Source organism: Bemisia tabaci, chromosome 4 (assembly GCF_918797505.1).
Source record: "Bemisia tabaci chromosome 4, PGI_BMITA_v3".
Lineage (NCBI taxonomy): Eukaryota > Metazoa > Arthropoda > Insecta > Hemiptera > Aleyrodidae > Bemisia > Bemisia tabaci.
The window spans coordinates 19483210-19507617 of NC_092796.1; the positions used below are offsets into that span (position 1 = coordinate 19483210).

The 24408-nt window shown below is 35.4% G+C and overlaps 1 protein-coding gene across 4 annotated transcripts in view; it reads right to left on the bottom strand.

Annotated features, from left to right (window-relative positions):
• The window catches only part of unc80 (unc80, NALCN channel complex subunit), a 71202-nt gene that overhangs the window by 45467 nt on the left and 1327 nt on the right, over positions 1–24408 (bottom strand). For 2 of the 4 annotated variants that reach the window (XM_019040910.2, XM_019040909.2), the window contains exons 2-24: positions 19286–19409; positions 18577–18652; positions 18152–18172; positions 17433–17578; positions 14504–14669; positions 13889–14108; positions 13482–13594; positions 12993–13076; positions 12120–12182; positions 10905–11044; positions 10503–10691; positions 9303–9478; positions 8692–8882; positions 8173–8318; positions 6309–6341; positions 5130–5229; positions 4461–4661; positions 3544–3788; positions 2901–3139; positions 2257–2444; positions 1787–1935; positions 755–875; positions 153–327 (exon numbers count right to left, since the gene is read on the bottom strand). In XM_019040910.2, the coding sequence (XP_018896455.1) occupies positions 153–327; positions 755–875; positions 1787–1935; positions 2257–2444; positions 2901–3139; positions 3544–3788; positions 4461–4661; positions 5130–5229; positions 6309–6341; positions 8173–8318; positions 8692–8882; positions 9303–9478; positions 10503–10691; positions 10905–11044; positions 12120–12182; positions 12993–13076; positions 13482–13594; positions 13889–14108; positions 14504–14669; positions 17433–17578; positions 18152–18172; positions 18577–18652; positions 19286–19371 (3268 nt within the window). In that variant the 5' untranslated portion in view covers positions 19372–19409. Of the gene's footprint in view, positions 1–152; positions 328–754; positions 876–1786; positions 1936–2256; positions 2445–2900; positions 3140–3543; positions 3789–4460; positions 4662–5129; positions 5230–6308; positions 6342–8172; positions 8319–8691; positions 8883–9302; positions 9479–10502; positions 10692–10904; positions 11045–12119; positions 12183–12992; positions 13077–13481; positions 13595–13888; positions 14109–14503; positions 14670–17432; positions 17579–18151; positions 18173–18576; positions 18653–19285; positions 19410–20759; positions 20782–24408 lie in introns of those variants that run through there. The other 2 variants (XM_072299463.1, XM_019040911.2) reach the window with 2 other exon arrangements.

A 24408-nucleotide genomic window follows, 5' to 3' on the forward strand; every position in this document is an offset into this window, starting at 1 on the left:
TACATGACAAAAAGTGCATAGTACTTTCATCACACCATGATAATATTGTGAACACACATCAAGCATGAGATAGGGGATAAATTATTTCTTAGACACATTATTGTGGCAGAAGATAAGAAGCTGAAAGAAAATCCACAAATTAAGGGACTTACCAAGGCCTCCTTTGTGTAGTCTCATTGATTGTTTGGAATAAGAAAAATCCGTATCGCCTAAATTCCTTTCACTTTGCCTCGGAGTCAAGATGTGATGATGTTTTTTCCGAAAATTACCCAGAGGGCTCTGGACCTTTCCTCCTGATTCTTCATTTAATTCTGTTTCTAGTAAACTCTGGTGAAAAAAAAAAATCAATAAATAATGAAAACATTAATACTGATTATGTTAATTGCATAAAAGATAAAAAAGCAACAAGTTCATGAAAACAGATCATCAAAATTAGCTAAAGACGTCAAAACAAAATGAACATGCAAAGTTAAAGTATTAAATAAAATGGATTGGTACGTTTTGGATGGATTCAATCTTCCTTTCAACTAGTAAATAATGATAAAATGAGACTTTATAATAAATTGCAAACATAAACTGAGCACCAAAATGGAGATAGCAAGACCTAGTATAAACTTGAATCAGTTTTAATTTGTGTTTGAGTTCAAAATCAAATTCAGCTAGTACTTTTTCATAATCTCTGTGAGGAGGAATTTAACAGATATAATTGAGAATTCACATCAAGATTTCAAGTATTTTTTTATTATGAACTTACAGCACAAGTTGAGGAGGTACTTCGTTTCTTGAAAAGTATTTTCCTGGCTTCTTTTTCATCCATTACATAACAAGGTGCTGCATTTGGTTGCTGTTCGTTTAACTCTGACGATGGAATATGCCTGAAAAAATCAGGAGAAAATAACTCTTTAGCAATGAAAAAACAGCCTTACTACAACTGGCTTAGCCTCATGATATAATGCTTAATAATAATAGGAGGCATCCGCTATGCTGCCCAACTTTCTAGCTGTTAAACTCGACTGTATTAAAGATTTTTTCTTTAAAAAAAAAGAAGAAAAAAAAGTGAAAGATGCAAAATTCTCTTGAAAAGCCTTAGTGTAGATTGTAGTCTGCAAAACTCTTGAATTGAAGTATTAATTGAGAGACTAAAATGGGTTAAGCTGTTACAGAGACTTTTGACCTTTTATGATGACAGCGCTCCAATATTATAAAGAAGTTAACTCCAAAGATAAGAGAAACTACCATAATTTAGTCCTGAAAACCACATTCAAAAGGTTTAAAAATTAAACGAGAAATTGCAATTGCAGTCAAACATTTTGGCGGCACCAATTTGCATTTTTGGCATTTGGCAATCTGATTGGTTGTGTATGTTTTGTAGCTTCCTTCTTTACACACTGAGACTTGAAATGCCTAAAAATTGTAAAATTCCTACTTGAGGATGACAATAATTTTTTTAACTACACAAAAGAAGGAACAAATCATAAGCTGGTATTTACCTTTTCATTCAACACCAAATGATGGGCCTATTTATTGTCACTTCTCGGACGTCAGGGCATATATCTATTTCCATATGTGCTCTGAAAAGCATGAAGTTACAGCACGGAAATTGAGATACACCCTTAAGTCAAAGAAGCTATGTTATGTGCAAATGAATCAAGTAAATCAAAAGGAACTATGTGCGTAAGATTTGCATACTTCATGATTCCTTATGCCTTATGTCATTGAGCATAGTTCCATTTAGCATAAATATATCAAATTCAAATGAGAATGTTGTCTGAAATAATATTCATACCTCACAACTCGAGTTGTTTGTACCGCAGGTTCTTTCCGACGTGGACGTACTGCTGTATCTAAAAGGGCACTTAAAACTACTCTTTTGAAGGTTCCACCATGAGTTTCTTTGATGTACATGATGAGTGCTCTTATATCACTGAATAAGGCCTGGAATTAAAGAAATAATTATAAAATTACAATGCTCACTCATTTTGATGAATGACAGAAGAGTATCCTTGCAGTAAATAAAGCACAAAAGGCATTATCTAAAAGAGGAACATTTTTAGAATACTATGTTTTTTTGAAGATACATGCGCAGTTTTACTTCATCCATGCAATATATTGCACGTCAGTTTAACCTTGTCAAAAACCTGGGACAAATCACCTAAGGCCTATCCAAGCAAACAAGCATGAGAGAAAAGAAAAAAAATATGTAGATAGTAAAAAATATGTAGTGTCTTTCGAAAAATTAAAAATCTCATCACTCACCACATGTTCCGGTAGCTTCATTTCTTTTGAGGATTTCATCAGACGAGTGACCAGAGTTTTAAAGACGCAGGCGATTATCTGTCCTTCTAAGCCTTTATTTCGAGCGTTCCCCACATTGGCATTAAAATTGGTGGCATAAATTCCCTGAGTTGCCATGTCTGGAGATTTACACCATGTTCGTTTTTGATCTACACAACAGACAAAGACCAAGTATTATCTCATGACAAGCATTACAAAAACATAGGGAATGTGGGTGTTTCTTAGACTTGAGAGGAACATACATAAGTTGTTCCCTCAAAAATGTCGGTAAATATAGAATGATTGAAAATTGTTTCATAGCTAGGCAAAACTTCTTTTTTTTCTTTCTTTTTTTAAAAAAAAAATCAAAACGAAAAGAAAAATGCAGAATTTAAATAGACTGATGAATGGATCAAATCTTCACACAGCAATATAATTCAAATAACTGTAAAACTGCAAGATTTTCTTGGCAAAAACAATGTCAACTTCTCAAGGATAAAATCACGATTTTAATTGGTCGAATTCCAACTGACAGACAATGTTTTATTCCATTTAAGATTTTGGAAAAGTTAATCTCTCACCCAAGAATTGACTTTAAAAAAATGTAGAAGGCTTGTTATACTTACGAAGAGGTGACAATAATGAGTTTGAGTCACTGCAAAAGCTGACATAAGAGTGGAAAAATTCAATGACATCATGCAACGGTTCTTTCAGAACCATGTGCTTCATAAACCTAGAGAATTGCCTCGAACTAGTTCGGCGCAATTTGCTCAGCAGAGAATGGCCATGAGATCGAATGTAATCTGGGGGAGGACTCCTCTGTCCATCATTACAGCTGTTCTGACACCCACCATACCTGATAACCCTAAAACAAAATATTCTATGTTTTAATGATGCATATAAAAAAAAGATACAGCTCTGCATACGGCAGAAAATAGAATTCACACCATTTTAAATTTGTTTCATTTCTTTAGTAAAGATTGACACGGATGAACAATAATCATTGATATGGTTCTAGTCAGAATATTTACAATTTTATTGGTACTAGTTAGTTTGCCATTTAAAATCCATGTATTGAGTGGCATGCTTTGTTCATTGATAAATTTTTAGCACTGTTCAAAAAAGAATGTAGGAATAATAACAAAGATAATAAGCTAGCGAAGACTTCTATCAATGAAATGGATCTCACGGCTCACTTGATGGATTTCCCTTGGAATTTTTGAGGCAAACAGCCTAACAGTAATAGAAAAGAAGAGATGTAACATTTACCTGATAACCGAGTGCAACATTAGAGAATGCGGCGAATTTAACTTGTTTTGAGGATTTTTTGAAGACTTTTTTGGCTCCTCACTCTCACTGGTATTATTATCTCCTGATTTGTCTGTAAGAATTTCATCACGCAAGCACTGCTTCAAAGCACCCATTTCAATGAGCAACTCAATCAGATTTAGTATCATTTCACAAACTCGTATAGTACAGCTGACATTCTCACGTAAAGCAACACTATGAATCGCCTGTGAAAAAGAGATTAAACAATAATAATTAACGACATAAAATTTTATTTTGCAAACTGAAGACCAATGAGCTTAGAATCAAGATATTTCTTAAATAAAAGACTCACATAAAAACCAGGGCACACGAAGATTACTTTATTTACATAACTAGTTCATTTGTAAATTACTTAATTTCTGATAAAAGGGCAGGCTTGCGTCCACTTTCATAATTCAAAAATGCCTAGATATTTCATTCAGTTACCTATGATCCTTAGGATGAATAATTTTAAAAGTTACAGTTACTTTCACAAATAGAACAAAGAAAAAACTCGGTTTTTAGAAGTATTTGTCTCCTGGCTCATAGGTAAGTGAAGATAGGTAGTATAGGTCATATTGCAGGCATTTAGGAACACTTTGAAAGCATTTTGTGTCCAGTCATGACAAGTAAATTAAATTACATACAAGTGTTTTCATATTTTTTCCCTCTGAAAAAATGAATATCTTGATGACGAAAACAAATGTTTCAGGATTTCACTCAATAAATTTTAACTAAAACTGTACATCAATAAGAAAGTTTGCTGAAGAAAAAAGATGAAATGGGAAAGAAACGAGTAATTATTTACAATTTCTTTTTTTTTTAGAGTTGTAAATATAAATTGTATGAGCAATAAAAACAGAACTATATAAATATACCTTGAGAACCACTTGAAGATCAATATCGCCATCTTTGGTGATGTAACAGGAGGAACCAGGTGCTTCCACCATGTCTTCCGGAGAGTATGTGATGTTGGAGTCTGTTTGTGATCTTGTAAGACTGCCGTGCTTTGATTCATGAGTCAGCTCACCCTGCTTCCCATGGTTATATGGCTCGTCCAGCTGACTGTCCATTGAACCCTTGACAAAATTTTGGAGAAACGACTTTTTTAAAATTTGTCTTAAATTTTGGTACACATTATTTTTAATGCTTCTTTTCTGGGCCCAACATTTTTCTTTTTGGTGCATGACTTAGAATTCACCCAGATTTTTCATCTAATCTACCTGATTGATCAGACGCCTGACATGAGTGTTTCACTATAAACGAGCTTGAAGGCAAAGCACCCAAGGATTTTTTGCCTTTTTCTTATTTCCAGTTCGTTCAGCAATAATTGGGATTGATATGATCAAGTGTCTTTTTAATTTCAATAGTTCATCAGTAATTCATGGGTGAAAAGTATTAAAACACCAATTGTAGAAGACAATATGTTTCGGGAGGGTTTTGTTAGCATATAGTGAAAAATTTCCAGTAGGAGTTTTATTCTCAAATAAAATTACTGCTAGGTATTTTGTTGAGAAAAAGTTTAAAGTAGATTACTGCTTGCTTACCTTCATTTTAAAAAAGTCTGGAGATGGAATTGGAGTATGCTCAGTGACCGTTATGATAGGGTTTGCAACAATTGTCAATTCTTTAACATTTTCACCAATCCTGAAAAAACAAAGACAGAAAGAAGTTTAAAAAAAGAGATGTAGTTCAGTTTCAGATGTAGGATAAACTGCTATGAAAAAGACTGCACTTAAAATAAAATAATCTTTCTCCTTCGGATCTTTTGAATGTCCACTCGAAGGAGAACTTTAAAAAAAATATACTAATACCGACACATTAGCAGGGGATTTTGATGCAAATTTATGTAAAGAACATGATCTTTTTGTCTGAGAAATTAGAATGTGAAAGTCTAATTCTGGGCCGTGTTTATTAGAAGATAAATCTAGTTTGTATGTTCATTGGATAGTTGTTTTATCTAGTGAAACAGATGATACTAGATGGTATGAAAATTGATTCACATTATCTACATTTCTACAACTACTCTAAAAGCAACTACACTCACTACTCTATTCTATTCTTCGCATGGCTCAAATTAATTTTCAGAAATCTGCTGCATCTGTTGAGCGCTAGGGCGTAGGTAGATGAAAACTAGTTTTAGTTTTTGAGGGGATCTTAAAAACTTACAATCATAATTTCAAGATGATCATTACCTTTGCTCTCCTTTTTTCAGATCTCAGACTACCTCAGATCATATTTTTCAAACAAAAACGAAGTAAAAGAAAATTTGAGATTTTTCTGAAAGACTGTTTTATTGATAATCGGTATTCAAAACGGATGATCAAAGGCGGCATAATGTTTTGCAGCAAGTAACTTTTTCATTGATCGGTCCAATCAAAATTTACTCAATTTGACACAAAGTTATGCTGCAATGAACTATGTTCAGAGGCAATGTCAGCCTCAGCTTTTAACTCTTTATTTGGATAATCGCCTTTCGAAGCTCTTTGAATATAACTGATTGTAAGTGCGTCTGGGAGAGAGAAGGGGTCTCATCAGTGTTGAGACATTGCATCTCATTGAAGGAGCAGCAAAACGTGACTTACGACATGGAAAGTTAAAAAATCAGGAAATGGTGGAATAAACCCTACAATTAACTTTTCCAGCGTGAATTCCAGCACATCAAAGTGCTCAAATTAAAATGAGCCATTTGCAAAGATCCAACAGAGACTGTCATTACAGCTTACCCAGATTCATTTTGTAACTCATCTAGTATACAGCTGAGGTTCGCAAAACGCATAGAACAGATATACAGACATGTAAGCGTACAGAAGGAAGAAAATGAAAACAAAGAGTAGGTAAAGTCATTGTTTATAGGAAGAGTTGGAGAATTTTCTATTTCAGAATTTAGTTTTGAAGGCTAAATTTGTCTCAAAACATTGAAGGATGTAAGAGAAAAGAGATACAACAATGCGAACAAGAAAAGATGAATATGATTTCAAGGTATGAAAGATGTACCTAACTAGAGAGAATAATATACACAAGGTGTTCCAATAGTACTGTTAATTTCTGCTCTTCAAATATATGAAAAGAACTTTTGGAATATGATTAAAGTAGATAGAGTCGATACCTTTGCACTGAAAACTTAAAAAGCATCATGAGGGATTTAAAATATATGATTATTTATATTGCCAGGTGCCCAAACAAAACTACATAATAGCTGCTCCCATTTGCTCAAAAACAAAGAAACGTAATATATTTCTGAAATACCCTATGTAAAACATGTATGTACTTTCTTGCTTGCTATGTTGGCGAAATGTAACTTTTTAATAGGTTTGAGTATGACCAGAGCGAATAATAAAACCAGTTTTACGCTTCATTTCAATTCTTTAATCAATTGAGTGCACTTTGTTTGTCTGATTTTTGTTCTATTCAAGATTAGATGCACAAAAGAAATAATGAATAAGTCCAGCAAGATTGCAAGACCAAACTGAATTTCACAATTTTCGGTCACTCAAAATTCATTCATATTTTCTTCAAATGTCTTTTCAAAAGTTCTCGCTCACCATATATAGAGTAATAGACAACAAATTATTAGTCAGAGACATCATCTTTCAAGTCCACAAATTACAGTTTTAGCACAATTAAATTAGAGATGCAAGTCGCACTGTTCTTTCACCATAATTAAAAGGTGTTAAAAGGTCCTTATGATTACAAGAGGATTACCAACAACAGCAAGCAACTGAAAAATTCCATAATACTACACTCATTTGAAAATTTTGGCCTGTCGATATGTGATTGTTTTCGACACAGAGGGCTCTGGTGCATGCAAAACTCGGAAATTTAGTACTGAAGAAAGGCGATCACCTAGTGTACTTATACAAATTTACATAAAAAGACTGTGAGTGGAATGAAAATGTATACAATATCCATTATTTGTCTTTCTAAAAAAAAAAATAAAAAAAAAAATTTTCTACACGATATTCTTTACTACACAACTAAAGGTTATACAGACTAAGTTTAACAGAAATCAGTCAAATTTTAGAAAAAGTAAGTCGGGATTAGTTTTGAAATTCATCCGATTGCAAACTTTCTCCTGTCAATAAGTCAAGGTCAAGAAAAAATACTCTGAAATGGGGAATAGTCATTAAACTTTGTCTTTAACATCGAATTTTATGGAGGAATAAATCTTCAAACTTTTCCTCCATTTAGACTTGATGTTACTTGGTGCATTGCTGTTAAGCATGGTTCATAAGTAGAGGTACAAGCTTTTTACATGTTTCAATATTCATGGTTAAAATTTCAATGATTGACCTAAAACTTGCTGGTAAGTTTTTAAATATTTTGTCTCGGGAGGAGGACAACTCCGAATGATTCTAACAAGATAGTCTTACAAGCAATAAAAACCCTGTAATTTCAAGAGAGTTCAAGCAAAAGGCAGTGTTGCTGGAACCAAGAAGTGGATGGTTGAATTTTCAAGGGTGTTTAGAGAATGAGGCTGTAGCAATCCAATGAGATGCGTTTCATTTACAAGCATTTTTGATAGAGGACAGACATAAGAAGAAGGATAAAGAGGACAGCTAGACAGAACGACACAAATGAAATACATACCTCAAACTTGGCATACTTTTCCCTTTTACCAAATTAGTTGATGGCATCATGGAAGAAGCATCATTTGTGGGGTCTAGAAGTTTTGCTAATGAAGATGCTGGCTTTTTTATGTGACTGTCTTCAGCATCAAAACTACGGTGCAGATCCTGGAACAGTTAAGGTCATGATATTTTTGCAGAATGGGAATTTTAAGTTGAATTCTGGTTTAGAGATTTTGATTGTTAATCACTGACTTCAAGAAAAGGATTTTTGAGACAGAATTTTTCCCTTCGAAAAAATTTGAAGATTTTTTATGAAAACCTTTGTTTGATTTTAATTGGTGCTTTTTAATGAAGAAAATTATCAGGATTCGATACACTTATAAGGATGGAAATGTTATTATTTTGTTATCTGTGAATAAATCACTGCATAAGTCTACTTCCCTTTTGCTCCCGGCTGTTGACCAGAAGATGTATTACAAAATACTACGGCAAATGTACAACGCTAAGAAAATAAGTTGTACCCGATAAAAATGCAAACCTGTTTGAAAGATTCAGTTTGGTCCTCTTTGCCAAGTTTTTCCAAATTTTTTTCAGATTTGGAAAGCAGAGCAGTTTCAACGAAGAGTCGAAAATCAGTTATTTTCATTTTTCGCTTAGCTTTTTCACTCGCTCGGCGGAAATGTTTAAGAGGTGTGTCACCACCGTGCTTGCGACCAGTGTATGGCAATTCTGAAATTCAAAATAGAAAAAGAATGATGAAAGAAGCACTTTGATTCTTTCATGTGAATCTGCTCCCTCTAGTGTCAGTTGCTTCTTGAAAAATTACACCGTTAGTTACATAAATCTCTCATTTTAAATATACCATGATCTCAGTTCATTGGTCCGGAGTTTATTTTCTGAAGTCATAAATATTCACCATCATATCCTTTCAAAGCTTTTTAAGTCGCCAGAAGTACGAAAAACATGGTAAAGTGATTCTTAATCTAATATCCTCTAATCTGAAAATTGTTGAAGTTGGAATAGTTCTCAAGTTTATCACTCAGAAGGGCGTTTGAGCTGTTAATGTCAAAGCATGGCTGGAGCCATGAGCTTGTGATAATTTTTACTTGCAAAAACATCGAATAAAAGAAACAAGAAACAATAACTAACCTGCTAACAGCACTGACGCATCTTTTGGTTCAGGCACTTCTATGAAATCTTTCAATTCTTTCTTCATAGTTTCTGGACTCTGATACAATGATATCTCTATTTTGGGAATTGGTAAAGAATTACTTCGTCTCCTTGGTTGCGTCTGGTGTATCATTTCCTCACTGAGCTCCTGTAATCTGAAAGTTGAGAGAGACTGGTGAGAAAATCTTTAAAATTTTTAGGAACTGACAAATAGCCCGCACACATCTTTTTGAAAAGATTAACACAGACTCTAACAAATTATTACGATACAAACAATGAGTAGCTCCAAAAGAAATTACTGGTTCCTACAAGCCACTGACACACATTAAAAAACCTGTATGTACCTAGAAATAAAGGAATAAAAATTTAAGGTTTTCTAAAAGACACTCAACCTGTGGTTAATAGTGAAAGTTTAATGCAATATTGTACAGATAGAAGAATTTGGAGAGAAGTTTATATTGAAAGTTTTTATGTCAATACTGAAGTTCCTTTGACAAGAAATTGCCGCACCATTGAGAAATTTTTTCAAACAAGAAGGTAAGCAAACAAGTAGATTTGAGCTATCATACTTGAAAGTTCAAAAGCGCATTTTTCTATTTCTGAGCAATATTTTCCCACAAAATTGGAATTTTTTACATTGACATCCTACTTGAAAGAAGTTGATGAAACAGAGCAGCAAAAGAAATAAAAACTGGTAGTCTGCAATTTAAAGAAAAACAGAGTGTATAACAGGGAGTCATACCAGATTTTCACACAGAATGCTCACCTTAAACTGAGGAGTCCTTGCTGGGATCGCATTAGCTGTACCCATTTTTCTTTGACTTTTCAATAATTTTTTCTGACTGGATGTAGGTGTTATTATTTAAAAAAGGGAGAGACTTTCGTAGGTCAATTTCTTTTGTCGGTTTTGAAGTTGTCCATGCCACTATGAAAGTGAGATTTGAGATGTCAGAGTTTGGAGGTGCCAATTTCCAATCGGAGGTGAAAATTCAAAAATTTGGAATACCATTGTAGGTTCCTAGTAAAAAGCAAAATTGCTTCATATTTGACGCATTAATTATTTCAGGGATAGACAAAAGTTGGAATGCAAGTTATTTCGTGGTGTAGGTTATCTGCAAGCACCTTACTTTGTTATCTACATATGAGCACCTTGAGAATTCCTTTTCCTCTAACACTTACCTGTGATAGAGAAACTGCAAAGCCCAAAATATTCCTTCTTCTGACCACTGTGAAATAAATAGACAACGAAGTACAGCCACATCCATGAAAGTCGCAGAGAAGAAATCTGGATGGGTAGAGTCAACTGGAAAACCTTTCTTGTTAGGCCCATCTTTCAAACTACCTACTGAGTCCTTATCAGTTGAGGACCTGAAAAGAAAAAGAAAATTAGGTACTTTCAAGCAATAGCCAAACTCATGTTAGACTGCCTGTCAAGGCAAAGTTAAATTCAGAAGCACAGTAAACAAGAGCTTGATCGAATAAAAGACGGAAGACGGTGCAATATTTTCAAGTATTCAAAATGATGAAGTGGAAAATTTCTTCCGAGGAAAAGTCAAAGGACAAGTTAAACTGACATCTTACCCCATTCCTTGGACTGGTGTCTTTGAAGATTGTTGATGAGAGTCAGAAAGGCCTGACTGAGTCCCTGGATCGATGCTTAAGGATGGTTTGTGTAGGACAGCATTGCGGTTAACCGGCATTTGAAAAATACTTGCATCAGCCTGGACATACAAATATTACAAGAGCACATTTTAGAAAATTAACAGGTTCCGAAAATATCTAACAAAAATGTCCAAAAACAAAAAAAAACCTTCAAACAACAACTAAGCAACAGGTGTGTCGATAGCCAGCTGCAAGCAGCTGGTGCTATTTTTTCAACTTTGTGGTTTAATCATGATAATTTTGTAACTAAACTTTTAAAAAAAATCTAGGCTTGGGAAAATTGTCGCTCAACATACTATGTCAAAATGTCATTTTTACCTAGCTTTCCTGTGAGTATTTGAGATTTGTTTGTAGAGTTTATTTTTAGCTAATGCTACTGAATTTCAAGACATTTTAAAACAGTAACAAAGCTGTCCAGGTGAGTCTAAAATGGCATTTTGGCTAAAATGATTGTGAGGCCAGTGCAATGAGAGATGCCTGCATCCGACAGCATCTCTAAAAAACATTTCAACTCATACTTGGATTGAAGTCAGAAATCATGCAACAATTTGAACTGGAACTAGGGGAAAGTTGACATGCAAATGAGTACATATTTGTAATTTATTGCTTAAATAGAAAACTTGTTCCAGAGATTTTGTGTGGAGTCGTGCAGCCTTGTAGATGAACAGAGTGATCACTATATGTTCTGATATTCACTTTTCAGGCATTAACACCTGGCATTGTTGCAAATTTGTGAAGAATGTTGAACGCTGAATCCGAAATGTGATGACTACGTGCGATAAATTTATTGTGCTTGAAACTAAGACCTTAATCTATTAGTAACAGATTAAGGCTTCATTTTTGTATCTAACTCATTCCGTAATAGACATTGCATCGCTTTTCCAGTATGAGCCTGGAGTCTTAACTCATCACAAATAGGTAGATCTCGAGCGTATGGGACGTTTCTTACATCATATTATTTTGATGGAAGAAAATAAATACAAAAAGTCTGTGGCCTTTCCAATTCCGATTTCTATAGAAAACCAGTGATAACACAGGTTTAAAAAATGTTTATGAAAAAGAAGAAGAGTGAAGAAGTTAGAAAAAGACGTGAAAAGAGTGAGAAAGATTATAAGAGTGAGATTATTCACTTACAGAAAAAATGGTAGCAGGTTCTCTTTCATCAGATTCAGCCAGTGATGGTAACCTGAAGATAACCTGTAATTGAAGGTAAAAATTAGTTTACTGATAAAAATAAAATATCTTTGGCTCAATGCAAAAAAGACATACGGTAAGGCCTCGAATTATAGGATCGCAATTTATCAGATTCCGCTATTTAATAGATTGATCCTCCCGTCCTTTCAACGGAACCCACTACACAATTTGACAGATTTGGCCTCCGGTCCCATAAAATCCGATAAATCGACGTCTTACTGTATCTCAATTGCAACACTTAAAAATCTTCAATTATCCTTTATATTTATTAAGACATACTGATGAAAATGTTCCTTTACAATTTTGCAAGATCTTTTTAGAATGAGTCGAGAAAATTGATAAGAAACTTCAATAGAAGCTTTGACTAGATTGGTTTACCTTTGCTTCCTGTTAAAAGATAAAAAGAGTGGAAATTTACAATGTCGCAATCTAAGCAATTTCCACTTCAGCCAACAATATGTTGCTCCAGGAAAAAGTTGAAAGATTATGTCAATTAACGATGATAATCGAATTAGAAAAAAGAATAATGCTTCCTAAGTATACAATTAAAAGAATGAGGAGAGTGCAGTACAAGAAAATAGAGTCCTTTTGAACTGGACTAAGATTGACCTCAACTAGGTAAGCTTTGCTGTTTCCATCATTTTGCATGTTGTAAGTACCACCCACTAAAATTCCATCATGAAGATGGTTCCTAAATTGGTTCCTTCAACTTGAGCAGAAACCTAACAGACTAATCCTGCAGCAATGATTGATATCTTGAAGAAAAAAAGAAAAAGAAAGAAAAATACAAATGTAGTTTGAAAAAAAACTTACCATGTGCTCCTCCTCAGTGCTAGAACTTTCTTCTGGAATGGTTTCCGGGAATACAGTTTCTTTTGGAGATGATACCCAATTACTCTGTCAAAAAAAAGATTTTCATCAGAGAAAATAATATCACATTGGAAACGATACCATGTTCAATTTCATTTGATAAAAAAAAAACTTTATCGAATGCTGAAGAGTTTTCTACTACAGTGTTCTACAACTCTTCACATTTGCATGAAAATAAAAGACTCAGAATTGATAACTATTTTCCGGGATGGGGTAAAACATAGAAAAAGAAATAATTCATGAGTTGAATCAAACCACGAATTCACACAAATTGGACCAAATAAAAAAAAAACTTATTTTTGAGGATACTTTAGAGGATGTTTTTTTGACCACAATTTGTAATAAAATGAAACAAATTTTGATACAAATTCCAACACACCATCCTTTTCAATGATACACAAGAAAAAATAATACTTCAGGGGAAGAATGTACCTCATCATCTTGTTTAAGAACGCCGCTTCCTGGTTGCTGCTGGTCAAAGAAAGAAATACTGGGACAGGCACTATGCGGACTTTCGGGATGGGCTTCATCTTGAGATTCTTTTCCTAATGAAGAAGGAAAACATGATATCAGTGTGAGGAAGATCTCAAATAGGTGCTTAAACTAAATTATGAGCTGCACATAGAAATAGAGAGGAAAATTTTAATCGAATAAAAATGCCTGAAAAACGATTCTAAAATTCTGATAATCTTTCAAGAACTCTGATAGTCACAAAGGTTATTTTGATGGAACAGGGTCAAACAATGACCAATTCTGCTAGTATAACTCTGTGAGAAAGGGGCTTCATAGTGCATTTTCTTTGAAATCTGTGATATATTCAGTCTACTATGGAAACTTACTTCCTAAAAATACATCTCCACACTGAGTTTGGCTGCTACGAAAATTTTTACCCCACAATGATCGAGGTCTAGGCTTGCAGCGGGTCGTGAAACAAGGTGCGTCAGGATGGCGATAGTTCCATAATGCTTGCCAGATTTTTAAGCCATTCTCTAGCCTGAAAGATTGCAGGTCTGATTCTTTGATTTGGTGGCATAACGGAGCAAAAAGATACATGAACAACTGCAAACAAAATAAATTTCAAGAAAATCATTAGAGCGGATTGATCACGATCATTTTCAAAATATATGTAGGTAGTCATTCAAAAAAATGTAAAAAGAAAATGGAACTTAGATATATATAGTTCTGATAATATCATGCAGTGATACCTGGCTGAAATCTATTTGAAAAACAGACAGTTTCAGGAGGGGACTGTATGCTTCACTATGGAATCCATAGATACAGTAAGAAAATATCCTGCCGAATCAGCTCTGATAAAATTTTACTTTTTGTATTCCTGCCAAATGGCTATAGTTTGAGACGTTCCAGCTACAGATTACACGAAGTATTAGAGATTTTCTTTCAATGCAACATACATGAAAAAACCTTTAACACACATAATACTATGAAAGACTTACCGTCAATGCAGGAATAGAAAAAGTATAATAGTAAGGCGAAGAGTGAAAATTGTCTTTTTCGTAATCTTCCTCTGCGCACTCTGTGGCAGCGTCTAAAATAATCCAGTGCAGTATGTACAACAATTTTGTTTCTACAGCTCCCAAATTCTGGAGATTCATATCTTTCCTGAGAATACCACAAAATAGAAGAGGATCCGAGTTAAATATAGGGTAGGTAAAATAGACAGAGAAATAGGTGAAGCAAGACTAATAAATAGTCTTTTGAGTCTCATGCTACCTTTGGTGATACATTTTACCATGATTTTATGTCAAGAACATGTAGCTTACATACATAAAAAGCCGCTCATGCAGCACTCTTAGGTGCTCTGCGACACCTAGCCGCCAAAGTCCCCTATCCTCCCAAAGCCCCTCAGGGAGTTGGCACTTTCTCATTTCCTCTAAAACCCCCTGTCGCCACCCTTTCACTGTGCGTCCCTTTTGGGCCAATATGTGGCTTCAATCTCTAGAAATATCTGAATAATTTGTACATTGGTCTTAAATTGATTTGCTATGGATTTGTGTAGCAAATCGACGGCGTAAGTCCATAATCACATGTCTCATCTGCGGTGTCTGAAAATCTATGCCTCAATGTTTTTTTTTAAAGGAGAACAAATTGAGATTGTTCCTTGAGGTTTATGCAGAATTTTCTTTTCTCAGAATACAGAAGAAAAATCATGACAGTTTTAAAGAATTGCCGTTGAGTAGTTTTCCGTTTAAAAAATAAAGTATGCCAGGAAGTCTGCTACATTGCAAACCGAGTTATGTGATTGCCGACTTACACTGACAAAATGCTACAAGACTATAGAGTTTACCTACCTACTTAAGCGCCATAGTATTAAGAAACTAACAAGTTCAGGAAAATCTTCCTGCCTCGTACTCTAACCTTACGAGTTTATTCCAGCTAAATTTAAAAACAGTGGATATATTTGACAATAAATTGTCCATGCCCGTGTCTATATGGGATGTAAATTCTACAGCCAGCTGTGGCATGATTATAAGAGAAAAAGTTACACTACATTTTTGATTGATGAATCGATGATCAACATCTTTGGCTTATCTAAACTTCACGCTCGAAAAAGTAATCCTTCACACACAACGATACATTCCCTTCTTTCGATGTTTACTAACATTTAAAGGAAAATATAACAATCTTAACACTTTTGCTGCATAATTACGTTGCTTCTGATCTAACAAATTATTTTAGATCACTAAAAAACTCGCGTCGATTTAATCAAGAGAAGATTCACCGTAAGCATTGTTTTGTTTGTTTACTAACTGAACCATGTGCATGCTGGCGCCAAGTGCTGCGCATGCGCCGTGAGCTCCATGGATTTCATGAATGAACCGTTTAAATGAGGACGGACCAATGAGAGATCAAGAATTCGTCATCGTCAGGTCATTGAACTCATCGTAGTACTCCACGTAGTATTTTGTAGTAAGCGTTGCCGGATTGAATGAGTACATAACGGTAAAAGAGGGTTATTCGAAAACGCGAATAACCCCCGCTTGGATCCGGTCCAGAGTTTTATATGTTGTTCCCTATCACGAGGCACACCTTTTTCCGGCATTGCAAGCTCGGAAATAAATTTTCCCGCGCGCTACAGCGTTGCGAAGTTGAAAACGCAAAAATTCAGTGGCGAGCAAAAAAAATGAGCTATGAAGTCACGGTTTGCAAGAAATTGATTATAAAAATGCGCAATTTGAGGATGTGTTCATAGTTTGAAGGTTCCATGATTTTAAACATGCATTGTTGCCATTTTTCCAATTTTTGAATGTTTAAATTTTGACAATTTCGCATATTTCTCACAAAACATTTAATTTGATTCGAATAAAAGGTTGTTTCAACCAGAGTTTGTTTGATTTTGCATCCATCGATACCTATGTTAGGTATATATCGCGTGAAGATGATTTGCGTGAAAGTTATGGTCATTTTTGTAACGACATTTTTATTGGAGTTACGACACTTGTTTAGTCGAGGCAAATAGGAATTTTAGTTGTGATTTTAGGATTTCCCATGTAATTTTTGGCGCTAAATTCAAATTTCAAATTTGCGTCAAAAAAAATTGTTGCTCGAGAGTTGTCAAATTTGGCAAAACTAGCATAAAATCGGTCATTTTCGCAGATTTCGGCGTGCAACTTGTTATACGGGGATAAACTGACTAAAAAATTCGTTACCTTCAAAGTAAAAGGTCCATAATATTCTGTACAATTTTCATGATTTGGGAAATTTGTTCGCCTCCGGAAGCAGTGCCGCCAAATTGCAGACCCCAAAGGATAAAAAAAAGCCGACAGGACATCCTTTCAGAATTGTAATAGTTATCCCGCCAGTATGAAAAATTGTAATCTATTTATTGAAATTTTCAAAGCGAAAATTTGTAAGTATGAGGCGTGGCTCCCTGATACATGGACGAGTTGGTGGAATGTGTCCGACTCCAAGAAATTGTGCACGTGAGTTACTTCAAACACTCTGTAGGTATATTCGGCGAGGGAGGTATACTGCCGTGATGAGGAAGAACGCCGTATGAACATTCGAGAGTTGCCAAGTTTCCTTTTGATGAAATGTTTATTTTGAGGAAAATTATGAATACTTTTCCTTGATATTTTCGGGAATTTTAAATCAAAATACGAACAAAATTCTCTGAAAAATTGGACGAAAAATATTCATAAATTTAACAGGGAATTCGTATTTTATCAAAGGAAATTTGGCAACGCCTGAAGGCTCATACGTCGTTTTTCCATGGTATGGCAATATAGGCGTAATTAATCGACACATCAGAACTTAACCGTGACGGTGTAACGTTTGAAGTATATCTAGGATGTTGAAGGCGCCAACTCTAAAAGTTGTTCTATAGAAAAGGACATCTAAAATGTACGTATTAAATAGCCGTACCTGTTGTGCAAAGTTGATGCAGTGCAATGCACTATATACGGGAAAGAAGCCTGGATGAGTCGCCATCTTGTGATTGAGCGTATGGCGTCAGTCAAACTTTTATCCAGCCTAAAATGAAGATTTTGTACCAAAACTTTCTCTAAAACCTGTAATATTAAAAGAATACTTTTAAAACAGCAAACTTTAAAAAACCATGAATGGTAAGCTAAGAGATTTCATGAATATGATTGAATAGGACTGGGAGGAATGTAGAAATGCAGGACCTGCCGGGTATAACAAGAGGGCTCTTGCAATTTGCATAATGAAAATAATGATCGAGTAAATATTTTTGTTCCGCTATAGTAAACTTGACAGAAATCCAGCGTTTGTGTTCTTAAAGTGATACGTAAAGGGTGAGATGTGTCGAACTTGTTTCGAGTTTAATGCACAGTTATGCGATTAATTCAAACGAATTTTTTTCAATGCGCAATGTTTGATTCAGATCGTGAAATATGTATTCAACCCATACCGATAGGCTCATATCTACATGGCTACTGACTGGTAATTTTCACCAAGAGGGCCTTTTGCTCACACTTAGCAGATGCAGATGAATATTTCACCAAGGCCACTGTAGGCTTTGCCTAACAGTGCTCATACTTGCAAGACAGCAGACACTGTTCAGCATCTCAATTATCCATTAAATCATTCGGTGTTTTACAAGCAACAAAAGCAATACACACCTTGCAAGCTTCTTTCAATTCCTGAGTGCAATAAACAAAGAAAAATTATTAGAAAACAATGAATACATTAACAATAAAATAAGGATATTGAAGAAAGTATGGTTGTTCCTCGATCCATGCCTGTTGCTGCCTCGATTTTTTTCAGATTCAGTTAATCAGTAGATTTATTGAATCATTGATGTGACCTTAATTATATTGATCCTTCTATTTCACTGCATGTTCCCTTACTTTCTTGGAAGCAACGAGAACGTAGGTATTTATCAGTTTGAATGGACGACATGATGAATTTAAACGATTTCAAAAATAAAATCGAACCATAACGTTGCGCAGTTTTCATTTTTTCGGCAGAGGAATAAGAAAATAAAAAATCGAGCCTTCTCACTCCAATTCTTTTTGAGAGATTAAAAAACAGATGGCACGCTTACATGATGTCCGGGTGCGGTTTGACAAATCGTGCAAGTGGCTTCATGATGTTTGCCAAGCTTTGGTCTGGTGAATGGGCTGGAAAAAAGATTTAAAAATTAACATAGAAATAAGTATAAAGGAAAAGAAAGTATACTGGTTGGAATTATAATTTAAAAAAAAAAAAAAAAAAAAAAAAAAAAAAAAAAAAAAAAGTTGAGGGAAAGGGGAAGCCCCTCAAAGGAGAACTTTCCGGGCAGATATTTGGAACTAAATACCTAATAAGATTTGCAGTGCAAAATACCGCGCACAAAGCTCTCTACTACAATAATTGAGAGGATGGACTCTATTCCCTACAAGTTAGTACTAAAGCTATGGGGGAAAACTCATTTTCCTTTTCGATCAAAATTCTGTATCTACTAAAACTTTTTTATTCAACCTTAAAATATGTTAAGTGTGTGGATGATGTGCCCTTTACCTCTGTCTGAGATGAGAAAGTTTTTTCAACTTGAAACTGCACCATTTTATTCTAAACTCGAACAAAATAATAAACTCGTAGGAAACTCATTTAAAAGAGGTGTGTTCCACTGAGTGATAATAAATTCCAATAATTTCGATCACTGCTCGGCACAAAACAAGAGCCCATAATTCAAACCTAAGGGGTCTGAAAAAGATTAAACGGGCGGAGAGATGCTGAGAAGGTGACATGTGACAAGAAAAATGTGTGCTTACGATGATTGCTGCCATAAGAAGATTTGTATTGGCACAGGTACTGCATATTCATTGAAGCACTCACTCAGGGACCCCGAGAACTCCATGATTGGCCATTCATTCTCCCATTTTCATTCAGAATAGTCTGTCGACAGAGGGAAAATCTGTTTTAATAAAACGGAATTCAATTCCTTCCATTACTAAAATAAAACAAAATACTTTAGAATGTTATGTTATAACAATGCATGGTAATAATTCTCAACGTGTTGTTGCTTCATAAAATTTTTCGAAGTATCTACTCGCATGCATCCACTGAGCAGAAAAAGAACTTCACAAACTTTTGAATAGATATTTTACGACATCTCCGTGAGTTTATCCGAACCGTATGTTTGAATGTGAAAACGAAAATAATGTTAAGTGTTGATAAGGAGTAAATATGACTAGACGCAATCCACATTTCAGGGGTGCATGAGCAGAACGTAATACAATTTTTACTAGTATATTAACCAGACTTTGATAAACTATACAGTTTTACCACGGCACCTACAGGAAATCATAAACAATCGTGTACTTAAGCTTGGGATGTTGCAGATTTCCTGTCGCATTTCATTTTTTCGAAAGACGATTGGTCATCGTATTTGTCCCAACTTCCATGCGATTCAGCAGGATTAGTCATTGAAAATTTCGCAATAAAATGTCAACATTAGTTTTTCCAGAGGGAGAAAGAAAATAAAACAAATCCAAACATAGGACGACTTGTCAAAGTAGGTTAGGGGAAACTCTACATATCATGCTCAAATACCTCATATTTTTTTTTCTCCCCCGCGATTTCGAGGGCCGGCAATATTGTAATACATTTAAATAATACATTTCTCGGAAAACTGACAACGTCGCGATACAAATCGGTAATCGTTTACGGCTTCGGCATAATAGGCAACGCTGCAATTAAGTTCAGATGTTAAGGAAACGATAAATTAAAGCTTCAGTTAGTGTCGCATGCGACGGTTACTAAACGCATTTCATTATAACGCCTGGATGCAACTATTCGGGCTCTATGGATATCCGTGTTGCATATGCACGAAAGTGAAGGCGTTTTGACTTCGAACACTAACCGCCTCGCCAGCGGTGCGCAGTAGAGCGAGTCAATGAGAGGAGTTAGACAAAATGTGGAAACATTAAAAGCTTATATCAATGTTGATGCGGAAGGTAGAGGTTTTAAAAGTGGTTTAATTGATTTTCTAGTAAAATTTCCTTTAAGTTGCACCCTATACAATTTATATTGTGAAGAAATTAACATCAAAATTTAAAGTTTTAGCCGAAAATTTAATACCCAACCTCTCTAAAAGGTTCGTTTTATTGTGCTGTGGTGGGTTTTGCTGCAAGAATCTAAAAAGACAACCCCTTCAATTCTTCATTTATACATCTTTACACGAAAACACCTCTCAGCCATGAATAGTTGCTCTATAAATCATGCTCAGAACATCGCGATACCAACACTGTAGTGTGCGGTTCCTCTTTCGAATTCCTTCGCTTCGCAGTTTTGGAGACACCTGAATTCTCTTCCTAGGTCCTAATTTTGGCAAGAGCACATGACACCAATTCGACACTTGATATCTGCAACAAAATTTGATTTTATTCCACCTGATGATACTGCAACTTTACACACTCGAAAACAAACCACACCAGCTTTCTCCGTTAATCATACTACACGCAAAACCATGTTTTCAAAGCTCGACAACACTAGTTCTATCCCGCAGAGAAGTAAATGTTGCTCCTAAATGCATTATTCAATGCGAAGTAAGTAATATACTACCTGTAAAACAAAGAGCAAGAGATCTCGGGTGTTCCCTCCCCGACTGATATTCCTCCCTTATGCGAACGAAATAACGGAAATATGTGCACCAGGCACGGCATCACTGAGATGTCTACACTCACGCCGCGTGTTCAATTTGATAAGCAGAAAACGTCGCTCTTCTGACGTAAGGGCGTACCTCGATTTCCGCATGAGCCCTGATCTCCATATGACTCTGCGCTTCCCAGGGTTCAAGTGGAAATGAAGATACGCCCTTAAGTCAGAGAAACGGCGAAAATGGCGCACGATGATAGATTAGCCCCGTTCGGTGAAAAACTGCCAATTTCCGGATACGTTCAAAGCTACTTATGGAAGCGAGCCGTATGCTTTTGCCGTCTTTTTGTGTGTGTCGGATCAAGTCATGATCTCAGGAATTCGCAGTTGCAATTACTTTAATTGAGCGTGACTCTTATTTAAGAATCGGAATCGTATTTTTTCAGGCAATCGCTTACATGTACAAACTACGATGTTCTTGTGCTACCCATATCCTATTAAAGTGTGCAAAATCATTATTATATTTTAATCAGTCCTTTCGAAGAGAGTAAAAGTCCAATTTTCAAATTTTTTTTTTGCACTTTGGAACCCTTCGATTGCCCTTTTCATATTACTCACGAAAGTAGCGGTAGCTCGCTTCTTAGAACGCAAGCGACAGACGCGCAGGAACCGTTGGGGGATCTAGCAAATTAGTAACATTATTTTTCTCCATTTAAACCTATGGAAATGTCTCGATTCTTAGAGGGGCCAGATCCTCCGACAAGAATCGATCATTTAACAAGGTTTAAATGGAGGAGACTCGGTGTTGCCAAATTGCTGGATCCGCTTCTGCCAGGAACACGAATGTTACTTAAAAGAGAGGCGAAAAAAATTAAAAAAAAAAAAAAGATTTTGGAAAATTGGACTTCTGCTCTTTTTAGAAGTTCTGATTCATTTTCATATGAAGCTGAAAGGTAAAAACCTTTCGGGTTTGCACTTTGAAAGGGCAACTCGATAGTTCAAGTTCAAGAACTTGCAGGTACCAGTATTGATCCGTTTTCAAGTTTCTGTTCGTAGTTTATTTTTTGTCGAATAACCGTCTGACATTATCGTATTAGTTGGAGGGCACTTATGCGAAGTAAACAAGGAAAATCGTACATCTTCAAACGGGAGGTTGGTTTGTTAATTTTCTTCAGCGGCCATAAATTCGTATATTCGAAATGGTAAAAACATTTATTGACTTATTATCTAGACGTGTCATGCCCAGAGGAACTATGTTAAAATAAATTGAAGCAAATGGAACAACGTGAATAGTATGCTTTATGGTTCCAGTGGCATGGCGTGAATAATCGATTATCGATATTTACCCATTTAAATCCGTGGTAAAGAATCGATTATATAGGTGCTCGCTGCGATCACCCTGTTAATCGATCCTTTTCCATAGGTTTAAATGACAGATCAATCGATAGATCGCAAAGCACGCCACGCCGCTGCATGGTTCATTTCGATTTAATTTATTTAAGTATATGGCTCCTTTTGACATAAATACTCCAACTAATATCGCAATCGTAGAAAGCTGTTACATCTGCCTCCTACTCTGCCGTAGTAAGGAAAAACACCGCATGAGCCTTTAAGCGTTGCCAGATTTCCTCTGGCAAATCACTAATAATCAGGAAAGTTTTGGAATATTTTTCAGTCAATTTCTCAGATAATTTTATTTGTATTTTGATTTAAAGTGTCTGAAAATTTCAAGGAAATATATTCATAATCTCTTTAGAAATAAACATTTTATCCGAGGAAATTTGGCAACTCTCGAATGTTCATACGGCGTTCTCCCTTAGCACGACAGTACTGGCAATAAGATAGGCGAGCACACTCAGACGGGTCCGCAAATGGAACAATATCAGTACTCGCACTCTAAGCGATTGACAAGACGTGCTTACGATGGTTACCGGCAGTTGTGGCGGTGTTTTCCACTCAAGCTCCTGTAACTAAACTAATTTGCTAGCTATATCCATGGAAAGAGCAGCAATGGCACGTTTTTCTTCGTTATTTTTGTGTGAAAATATTATTGATGTACTCAGGTGAAGGTAAAAAGGGCCGAAGCATTTTCTGCAATTTCTCCTTCAATTAAGAAGATAGGCAAAAGCGGGCACTCGAGAGCTGCAATAGTTGTATTCGCCTATTAGCACGCATAACAAGACGTAGACTGGCGAAATTGCGGGGAGAGTTCACTCCTGCCATTTTTCAACTGACTAGCCAATCCGTGCTTAAAACCTCAATTATTGATGGGGTCTATTTCTTAAAAGAAAATGAAAAAATGTTGTGTTAGTCCTGAAAACGCAGTTGATTATGCTCTATTGTTGTGATTTCTACCTCCTTTTACTCTTATGATTTCTCATAATAAAATTAAATGTGGTTGAAAAATCAAAAATTGTTTATTGGGTTTGATGAAAATATGTTGACATGGTGTCATATTGTTGACATGTTGAGAGGCTTGAAGCCGAATTTAATTGCGGAAGGAGCAAAATGAAGGTTAGTTCCTTGTCATATTCTCAGAGAGTAAAATGTAAGACACAGATTGGAAACAGGGCCACAAAAGGTGGAAACCGAGAGGTGTGAAATTGCACAAAAGAATTAGGGGACAGTTTTTTCTTGCATAAAATTTCTGATAAACGAAATTTAGTTCGCAAAAAATAAAATGTTTGACTTACTCTTGTGGTGAATTTTACTGAATCAACGGATAAACCTCATTATTTACAAGAAAACTTTGACTTATTTACTACTAACCGCTCGAATGGACCGATAGGTTAAACTGAGAGGCACTAACCTAAATGTTTGAGCTGGAGGTAACTTAAATTTTTAAGTTTCGTTGGTCGACATTGTTTTCAATTAAAAATTAAAAGTCGAGGGATAACTGGGTTTATGAAAATAGGGGTTCGAGTTTATTTTTTAAACTAACTGTAGGTAACAAGCAATACAACTTTAAACTTTTGTTTTCAACTTGATAAACGGCAGATTCTTTTCTACAGAATTCGGCACAAATGATTTCCGAGGAAGGGGGGGGAGTAAAAGAGGTTCGGAGCTGTGCACAATTTGACTGATAAGCGATATCACTAAATTACTCGCGGGAACCCTCAACAATTTCCTCAGGGAATAGCGTGATGTGAGGTACTACCCATGCAGCACGGCAAATTATATGTTAAGAATCAGTTTAGGCACAATTATTTTACTGTCAAAATTGTGTTTCTTAAGAGCCACAGTTAAGTATCGGAATGTGACCTATTGTTGATTAATACATCCTCAATGACGCTTGCAA